Genomic DNA, 10,636 nt, shown 5'->3' with positions numbered 1-10,636 from the left:
TTTGTAGCTTTATGGTTAGGGAAGGTACATGATTTTGTTATGTGAAAGAAATAGAGTTGCTGCGATTAAAATTTAGAAGAAAGTGAAATAATAAAAAGGAGAAGAAATTTTGAGGATAGCGCATTGGTTGGAACTAACAGCATGCCTCTTAGAAACAAGTAAAGCAATAAAGTCTAAGACCTAATGTTGGAATAGTTAACTTGCAAACTTCTTGTCTTAGAGCAAAACAAACATCAATTGTACAAAATAGAAGTGGGTTGCGACTGTGGCAAACCTTTTACCTGCAACGTGTAATATCTGAATTGTAGATTTTTTTACTCACGACTTTGAGAAGGAATTTACCTAACCATCATACCATGCCGAAATTGCTTAACTTGTTGCATTAGCTGCTGGTTTCCTTTCTGGTATTAAAATATCAGTAACTGTTTGCTGGCATATTCCACTTGTAATGTCAAGAATGCTAGAGTCAACATTATGGGATTTACATAACCACTGCAACTTATTTGGATTTGCACAGGTAGCTGATCAATGAACCCCAAGAAGAGAAAGAGGGTTTTGTTTTGATTTTGATTTGAATTCCTTTATCTAGCCATCGTAGTACAAGAATATGCACATCTAATTCTGAAGACTCAAGTATCAATTAATAATCTGAACAAGGAATGCATATGTTTCATTCCTGGAATTGGTTTTTGTCATTCATTTAACATATTTCCTATGGATTTTTGTGTAGAAATATTGGGAAGCTGGTGGGAACTGCAATATGGCAATAGCAGCTGCAAGGCTAGGACTTAGTTGTGTATCAATTGGTCATGTGGGTAATGAAATCTATGGGAAGTTTCTGTTAGATGTGCTTCATGATGAGGGCATTGGTATGGTTGAGATGAGTAATAGTACTGATGTTGTGAACAGCTCCAGTGCATCTATCGAAACACTTCTATGCTGGGTTCTTGTTGATCCGTTACAAAGACATGGTTTTTGCAGGTAAACTTTAATTACTTCTAATGCTTTTATTTTTTCTTAAACATTCGTTTTCAAAGGGCCTAAGTCAATATCTTTTATCTATTAGTCGAGCAGATTTTAGCAAGGAACCTGCATTTCATTGGATGAGCACACTGAGCAGAGAAGTAAAACTAGCTATCAGAAATTCAAAGGTTTTGTTCTGTAATGGATATGGCTTTGATGAGCTCTCTCCTAGTTTACTGCTCTCAGCAGTGGACTATGCTGTTGATGTCGGCACATCGATATTCTTTGATCCTGGACCACGTGGAAAGAGTCTCTCCACTGGGACTTCAGAAGAACAAAGAGCTCTTGACCAGTTTCTCAGAATGAGTGATGTTCTTCTTCTAACTTCTGATGAGGTTTCAATTATAACTTTCCTCATATATAGAAAACATATATCCTTAATATTGTTATGATTGACTCTAGTTATTGCCTTTAGCTCGTGCTCTGCAGTTTTGGGTATGATGTTGTATAACATTATTTTCTTTGCTTTATAAATTGTGGGAACTCTACTTCTGCTTGTATATCTATCTTCTGAGCTATATCATGTTTTACACTTTTCTTTTGGATGCTGACAAAGACTCCATATTATCATTATCTTCAGTTTCTTATTCTGAAATTAAAAAAATTAATATTCATATTATGTTAATCAGGAACTGCTTTACATTATGCAAATGTTCTACCAAATCCATTCCTTGTTAACATGGGCCTGCGTTGTTTGTATATCTAATATCTTTTTCTTTTCCCTCCTATTTTTGGGTACATCTTGTGTATCGCTACTTATATATTGATGGATTCCTTTGTTCCCTCATTGACAGCTCAATTTTCTGTTGTGCATGCCAAAGTGTCATTCTGTAATCTTAAAAAGTGTTGTCTAGTTTTGCCTTGTTATAGTTTACTTCATTCAAGTCTATTGCAATTTGCAATGCTTGTATAATTATCAATTGCAACTTTGCAAGTTATTGTGATATCATTTTTGCATTGCATTCTAAATTGAAGATAATTTCAATAAGTGGATATCTCCTTGAGAACTTGTTTAATTATTTTTCAAACTTCTGTTTAAAAATATAATTTGCTAATGTCTCCACGTGATTGGTTTGCCCAACAGGCCGAGTCTTTAACTGGCCTAGGAGATCCAATATTAGCAGGACAGGAGTTTCTCAAAAGAGGGATCCGCACAAAATGGGTGATTATAAAAATGGGTTCTCATGGTTCAATTCTAATAACTGCATCAAATATAGCATGTGCTCCTGCATTCAAGGTATTAGCTTCTGATTTTGTGTTCAATTGTTTTGTTCAAATTCTAGCATTTTGGGAAATCATGATTTCTTCCATCATTGCTATTTAGTTTGTTATTACATCTTCTGTTATCAAGTTATAATGTTTGTCAGTCTTGCATTTTAAGTTTTGTGATAATTTGTTATTATTCTCCATCTTACTCTTGATTCAAACAGACTAGATTCGTAATTCTTATCAGGTGGATGTCATTGATACTGTTGGGTGCGGAGACAGTTTTGTTGCTGCTGTTGCATATGGTTATATACATAATATGCCGTTGGTTAATACATTAACAATTGCAAACGCAGTGGGTGCTGCCACAGCCATGGGGTGTGGTGCTGGTAGGAATGTAGCAAAACTGGAAAATGTGAAAGATTTATTAAAATCATCAAACATCAGCAAAGATACCAAATTCTGGACCAATGTACTTGGGAAGAATGCGATAGCTCAGGAAATAACATGTTTGTCACACATGATGAACGGTATCGGCAATCCAGACAATCTCAACCATGTCCCATATGACAAGGTCGCCTCCGAGCTCTTGCCTAAGCTTGAACATCCACAGATACCCGATAATGTGACGGCATGATAAATTCCAGATAATATGTTACATCATACGGTGTATCCATCCTAGTGAAGTAATTCTTTTCCATCATCCTTCTAAATCATATAGCAGAGTAAATCTCCAAGTTACACTGCAATAACTAATCTAAATGCATTTGTTTGAGCAAAGTACATGGCCACGTGAGAGGTAGCTGCTCATAAAGCATTTTAACTGAATTGTTACGATTCCTGTCACAAACAATATTTCTTTGGTGTCAAAGGCACCTATACACCAAGCACCAGTGAGTCAGAGCTTTTTATTTTTCCCCTGATAGGTACCAATTTTTTGGCTTCATTTTTGTATGAATGCTTCTTAAGCAGTGATATGTTATTGTTTATATTGATAGTTTATCGATGGTAGAGGGCAGTAGCTTTTATCCTCTGATCATAGTTTGTTTTTGTATCACTCACTATTAGATTTTGAGTGGGGATTATGGACATTGGTTTATCATGTTCCCTGCTTCCAATCAAAATTTAGCAATTGACTTTGATCTCTAGAAAGAAAAATATCAAAATGGGCAAAGCTAATCCCTCAAATCGAATTCCAAATACACTCTCATGAGTAAAACCTAAAGTTTTCAATTCTACGAGGTTTCATTAGATAACAAGTATAAAGTAACAACAGAAATTGATAACAAGTATAAAGTAACAACAGAAATTAATGTTAGATACAAAGAAATTAAGTAGGGGTGTTCATGGATCGGAACGATCTGCATTTCTACGGTGTTTATCCGAATCCGATCCGAAAATTGCGGATATGGATTTGATCTGCAAGGCTTTTGGATCGGATTGGATCTGCACACTAGTCGGATTGGATTGTGGATTTTGTGTTAGTATCTGTATATCCGCAAAAATAAAGAAAATAAATAGGTAAATATTCTTTTTATGTTTTATTTCAACTAATAATTATCATATATGTTGTATTATTTTAATTTATTATTCAAGAAAAGTATGTTTAATATTTAAGAGTAAACATATTTAAAAGAATAAAAAAAATAAATTTTATTAATATTTTTTTAATAAAAATGAGCTTCTAAAAATATTTGTGTTTTGCAAATCCAACCTTAAAAACTGCAGAAGATCCGATCTGCGTTCACCCATAAAATCAAGAAATATGAGTAGAAGAATTTTACATTTTGCAGTGTCAAATAAAGAGGACAACGGTGATAAATTAGCGTTGTGAATAACACACTGCTATGTTGCGATTACTCAGAAGTCAGAACTTTGTTCGCACTTGACTGCTTGCAGAAAGTGTAACCAACCGTCTTCTGTTAAGAAATTAACTAGGGGTGAAGCTAATTTTAACTAAGTGTGTGTTTGGATTACAGTTTACAAACAGGAGTTTAATAAAATTGATTTTGTAAATTTGATTTTGATGAAAAGTAAATTTATGTTAAAGTGATTTATGTTTGGCAATCTTTGCATCAAAATAAATTATAGTAAAATAAATGTTGTTTGGATTATACTACTCAAAATCACTTTTAGATAAAAAATTACTAAAATAGACACCAACTTAAATAATTTTTGTATATTATCTTATCATTTTAATTTAGATAATTGAATAGATTTTATTAATTAATTCTATAATAAAATTAATATTTATACACTAAAATAAAAATAATATATAAAAATTGGCAAAATATATTTTTAATTAAAACTAACAAAATATAAATTTTAGAGAGTACTAAGAATAATAAAAAAATTAAATATTTATCTTGGTAGTAATTGAAATAAATAAAAAAAAAATTTATGATATTTTTTATATAGTATATTTTTAGTATTTTTAGTACTCTTTTTTAGTACGTTATAATTTTTTACTATTATTATTATTATTTATGGTTAATTTTTTGTTTAATTTATTTTACCTAATGAGATTAATAGATTATATTATAAAAAAATAATAATAAATATAATATACAAAAATCACAATTATAAAAATGTATAATGTCAAACAAAAAATTAATAAAAAATAAAAATAAAAAATAATAGAAAAAATTCATATAAAAAGAAATAATAAAAATTTCATAAATAATACAATAACATAAGAATAAAGTTGGTAAAAAAAAATAAATATTAAATGTCAATGGCTAAAAGCCAGTTAGTGCAACGTAGAAGCTAGAAATAAAAAATAAAAATAATAAATAATAAAAAAAGAGAATTCATGTAAACAAAAATAATAAGAATTCCATAAATAATATAATAACATACATAAAGGATAAAGTTAATGAAAGGTAAATAAAAATGAAATATTGATGTCTAGAAGCCCGTTAATGAAACGCTTCTTGAAAATCATGGTTTTGAAAGCAAAATCACTTCTGCATTCATGAATCAAAAATTTGCCAAACCAAAAATTAATACTTAATAAAAAATTTGCCAAACCAAAAATTAAAACTTTTCAAGAAGTATAAACGTACTTCTTCTCTTGTAACGCATTTGCCAAACACACCCTAACTAGTTAAAAAATAAGTTTGTTACAATTATCAAACATATTTGTTTTGTTGAAAATCTAATCTAAAGATGCTTCGGTAAAAGACCAAACAGATAAAAGATGAGCGAGGCAACACTTCGACAGAAAAATGTATACTAAACCATGTCCAGTTATATCCAATGTAAAACAAGGTAAAAATCTAAAGGGTACAATCCTGGTTACAATACCCACGAGAACTAGCTAGAATTGAACATAAAGTTTACAGAAACACTGCTCCTCCACTAAAATTGAATGTAATCCTCTTTCTTTTCCTCTATCCCCGCCCCGTGCGCGGGGGATTTGGGTGTTTTGGGGAATTTTTAACTCTTAGTAACCATAATTGGTTCCATACACCGAACCATAATCAGCAGCAGGTGCATGACCTGTATGTGCTCCAGCACTTGAAGGTGGAGATGCATAAACAGAAGCATTGGTAGGATAGGAATTGTAACCTTGGTTAATTGACCCCCCCATATGATCTTGTGCCGCACTCGCCGCTTCAGCCATGAAATTCTGCATCAGATAAGATTTATTGTTGTCAATTCAGATGCATGCACAAAAACAACAAAATCCAAGTACAGGGAAACCCATAGAAATTCTTTGGAGTTCATGGAGCACCGCTGAGGTTATGGTCACAATCCAATGAGAGAATAAAATGAATATCATTTTAAGATATAGCCCATCACTAGTTTAAACTCTTGAAAAGACAGTTCTTTAATTAGTTATGAACGCAGTACACGAGCTCCAATACAGGTTCAAGAATTTCTCAACAAGGCTGAAGAATCCACTATCCCTTCAAAATCAATTACCTGCACCAGTTGTTGAGCTGCCTGTATTTGTGACGCGGTGCCACTTATCTCAACAGTCATTTCCCCTGGAATACCCCTGGTCTCCTGAATTGTAATACTTGCGCCACTAGCACGGCGAATGTAGCTGATATTTGATCCTGATGCTCCAATAACTGCATCTGCATAGGTTAGAGGAATTTGCATGTGCTGTGTGACCTGTAGGGTACAAAGGAAATCACATATCAAGACAACAAATAATTTAAAACTGGCATGGCAGTCTGAAGTCCTCAGGTTGGGCAAAAGAAGACACCTTATTTGCAACAGACTGCTGTGATTGAGAAGTATCCCTTGCATAGGCAGGTGGAGGAATGAGCTTATCTACGGGAGGCAGATCAGGAGGTGGGTAGTAATTATCGTAGTTATGTGAAGGAGGCATATATTGAGGATTGGGTGCAAAAGCAGGTCCGCCGCTGCCAGGAGTGGGGAACCCTTGTGGATGTGGAGGACCCCAAGCTTGAGGTGGGGGCACATTCTGGTTAACTCGAGCATCTGGCCTTTGCATCTGAAGTTTGGGACAAAGAAGAGTAAATGAAATCAAGGATAATGATTTTTTATCAAGAACAACAAAAGGAATAATCAGCCACATGCACAAAGATGATCCATATAACTTAATTCTTTTCATAAACACTAGGTTTCAATGGAAACCATATTGAAAAAAATCATCATGCTAACTGTGAATGATGGAAGTCAGGCACACTAATGTGCAATAATTAAGATATAGCTTATTATGCATTCCACCCCAAGCTGTCAGTAGCAACACCAATTCATCATTCCGAAATACAGTTTACACTTAAAAGATGTAATTGATAAAGGGCCAAGAATATTCATATCAGCTTGATGATTCTTCTTCACAAGTCGTATCTCATGACATAACTCATCCGCATACATAGTCTGACCATTCCAGCCTTCAGATTGACAAACTACTAAAATATATAAATGGACATACCTGTGTTTCAAACACTCCAACTATGCCGCGGTCAACCAGGAATTTACGGAGATGAAGTGCAATAAGTTCAACTGCCTTGTGAACCCCAGCAGACTCCCCTTGTATTTCAACAACACTATCATCCCGTAGAGCAAATACAGGCAGGTATTCAGCTAAAAATAATGCATTATTCAGGCACAGGTCTCAGAAATCTGGTTGATATGGATTGGGGTTCCAAATAATAGATCTAGTGGTAAACATGCAAACAAAATTAACAATATCTGTGTGCACACCTGATCCAAGAACACGTATATTGCAACCAGTGTTATCTTGAAAGGACTTTACTGTGGAACCCTGCTTCCCGATCAAGCTTCCTGCTTGAGTATCTGCCACCAGAAGCCTCGTAACAACTTGGTTTGATGCGGCCGATGCATCTGGAGGATTGTGGTCCACATTGACAACTTGTTTATGAACCCTTAACAAACCCTCCACAGCAGGCGGTATGGCGCGATCTGGCTCTTCTTTTGCAGAAACCATTACCTTTTTAAGCATCAAACAAAAAGAAATCAGAAACACGCAAGAAACAACAGAATCTTATAATAAACCTCAAAACACAAACTTCAAAATAAGCCAAATTAATGAATTTGACTCATTGATTAATCTGCACGTTCCAGAAACATGATTGTTGCCTTATTCATCAATATGTAACACTGACATAAATATATAAAATCTGGTTGCTAACTTTAGGTCAATGTTTGTTGATAGCAATTTGATTTCTCCATGTGAAACTAACTTTTGTTTTATGTTTATTTCCATTATGTTTCTTCAATGAATTAGCAATTAGTTCCACTATGTCAAATTTCTAGGGGGCATAAATAATTAAATCTTTATTAATAATTCTTATAGCTTGGTAATAATTTAATTTAATAATGATATATGCCACTGGTTTAATTAAATGGTCATGATACATTTAAATTTTACAGGATTGTTCTACTTACCGTATCAAAAATTTGTGATGCTTATAAAATTTCAGAAGCTTATTATTTTTTTAATTTTCATAGTAACTTTTATATTCTTTTCTGGGTGAGAGTTTTAGGAAGTGTGGCAAGACACCAACCGACCAAGTTCTGAATTTACCAGGTAAAATGAATGCTTCTTGCCACCAAAGTCTGCACAAATTATTTCTGATTCTTAAGACAAACATTTCAGCAGTTGTATATGCTCATTGCTGTTTCCTGCCAACTGGAACTTTGGCTCTTCAATTTGAAGCCACTTTGGTCATTCATATATGCTGACAACCTGCATACACCCATTTGGTTATCCTGACAAAAGAATCTCTTCTTATCTATATAATTAATCTGTTTGTTTATTTAGTAATTGTTGTGCTCTGATAGATTATGTATACTTTCAGTTCACCTAAATTTAACAACACTGTTCTTCAAACAGAGTTAATATTGTTAACATGTTTTTATCACGAATAAACGATTTAGTTTCATTTTCAAATTAATGATATCTCTTCGTTACAATTTATATTACACCCGCTATACCCTTAACTATTAACATGTGTTCAAACATTTTTATTTTCGCTTCACTAATCAGTAATGATTATCAATTTAAATGCAATATTGTTATGTAATAAGAGTATAGGGCAAGAAAAACTGTTTTGTGGTCATAATTTATATTATCCATTATACTATTAACATGTGTTCAAACATTTTTAATTTCGCTTCACTAATCAGTAATGATTATCAATTTAAATGCAATATTGTTATGTAATAAGAGTATTGGGCAAGATAAACTGCTTTGTGGTCATAATTTATATTATCCATTATACTATTTTGCCATGTGTTCAGACATTTTTAATTTCACTTCACTACCCACTATCAATTTAAATGATAGTTATTTAAAAGACTATAGTAGCTACCAAATGATAGCACTTTAAGTCATTAATAACTATGATGTTAGTTAAAGTACATGGATGTGACTTATAGATGTTCCCCGCCCTCCCCATGATAGAATTTCATTAATATACAATAATGAAATGAGGCAGAAATCCACATAACACACTAAATTAATAGATAATAATACCAACCAAGTCACACAATTGATTATCAATTTGTAGTATAGGTAATAACATTTTTTTGAAAACATGACCAGCTATTAAAACAGCAGAAAGCTGATTCACAATTCAACGGTCGATACAATAATACATACATAAATATTAAATTCAATATAAACTGCCATCAGAATCCAGAATGTAACAAACATAATAGTGCAACAATGATATTCACACAATTGAAATAGATCAAGATATAGTGGCGGCTGTTGCAATTTCATTGCCAAGTAAGCAAGTATTCACAAATGTCATGCCCCACAGCACAAATGTTTGTAATTTTACATATTACCTATGTATGTAATAATTGAAAAATATGAAATGCACTATATACTGCCATTGGAATGTAGAAGATATAATAATGCAAGAAACAAACAAGAGTATTCAAACAAACAGCAATGGATTAATGGAATAGCCCGTCCAGAAACACCAAATGTTTTGTAATTTCAAAATTTTATACAATATAAAAGTATATGATATTTCAAACAAAATATGCAGGATTATCCCACAAGGCATAACTAACAAGAACACGAAAAGTAAACTCACTGCTCTTTCCATGGTTCCTGGCGGACCATCAAGAATTTTAATGCGAGCTTTGGTCTCTTCCGTCATTTTCTTAATAAACTCTCCCTTGCGGCCGATGATACTGCCAACCTTTTGTACAGGAATCAACATCCGGAAAACATTCTCTCCAGGCCAACCAGGCCACTTCTTTATTTCATTTCCTTTCGAATTATCCTGTGCTCCCTGTTTCTCCTGAGAATTGAAATTCCCAGTAACATCCCCAATATCATGATGTTCCTCCTCCTCCTCAGCATTCTCTTGTGGAGGAGCATCGGTATCTTCGGGCAAACCTTCAATTTCGTGGCCATCAAACTGATTTTCAGGAGGATTAGCTCCCTCATCCAAATTGGCATCGTCATGTTCATCAGGCTGCAGTTGAGGAAACCCCGCATCATCAATCACATTTCCTTCATCATGTTCATCGGAATGGTTTTGCGGAAATTCAGGGTTTTCAGGCACATAGCCTGCATCTTGTGCATCATATTCTTCCCCAGACATCACAATATCTGAAGGAGGAAAAACCAATTGAAACAACTCGTCAACACCATTTTCAACAACTAAAATGAACAAACAAACAAACAAACAATACCTCACATGCCAAAAAGAAAACAAGAAAAATTTCAAGTGTACACTAAAACAAGCTCCAAAATCAATTAACTGCATGGTATAATAAACATCTAGAGCCTTAAAAAACTGAACTACAAAACTCCTAAAGTTTCAACAAAATAAACATACAGAAAAAGATTAAAACAATGAGCATGTATATAAAAACATAAAATATAGCATGTATACAGTCATACAAACCCACCAAATACAAACATACATACATACATATTTAA

At 33.3% G+C, this 10,636-nt stretch overlaps 2 protein-coding genes across 3 annotated transcripts in view; one reads left to right on the top strand and one right to left on the bottom strand.

The window, feature by feature from the left end:
* LOC107624991 (fructokinase-1) overlaps positions 1–3,265 on the top strand; it is a gene marked incomplete at its 5' end in the record, with an annotated part of 4,027 nt that extends 762 nt beyond the window's left edge. Inside the window, 4 exon segments of the mRNA XM_016327497.2 lie at positions 731–981; positions 1,067–1,358; positions 2,108–2,260; positions 2,477–3,265. Of these exon segments, the coding sequence (XP_016182983.1) occupies positions 731–981; positions 1,067–1,358; positions 2,108–2,260; positions 2,477–2,866 (1,086 nt within the window).
* Positions 5,430–10,636, bottom strand: part of LOC107624992 (flowering locus K homology domain) — a 5,699-nt gene continuing 492 nt past the window's right edge. For both annotated transcript variants that reach the window (XM_016327498.2, XM_021115544.1), the window contains exons 2-7: positions 9,780–10,303; positions 7,414–7,660; positions 7,142–7,293; positions 6,446–6,697; positions 6,157–6,351; positions 5,430–5,860 (exon numbers count right to left, since the gene is read on the bottom strand). In XM_016327498.2, the coding sequence (XP_016182984.1) occupies positions 5,675–5,860; positions 6,157–6,351; positions 6,446–6,697; positions 7,142–7,293; positions 7,414–7,660; positions 9,780–10,295 (1,548 nt within the window). In that variant the 5' untranslated portion in view covers positions 10,296–10,303 and the 3' untranslated portion in view covers positions 5,430–5,674. The remainder of the gene's footprint in view (positions 5,861–6,156; positions 6,352–6,445; positions 6,698–7,141; positions 7,294–7,413; positions 7,661–9,779; positions 10,304–10,636) is intronic.

This window comes from Arachis ipaensis, chromosome B02 (assembly GCF_000816755.2).
Source record: "Arachis ipaensis cultivar K30076 chromosome B02, Araip1.1, whole genome shotgun sequence".
NCBI classification, from domain to species: domain Eukaryota; kingdom Viridiplantae; phylum Streptophyta; class Magnoliopsida; order Fabales; family Fabaceae; genus Arachis; species Arachis ipaensis.
Note: the sequence above shows the minus strand (reverse complement) of the source record. Positions and strands in the feature narration are given on the sequence as shown.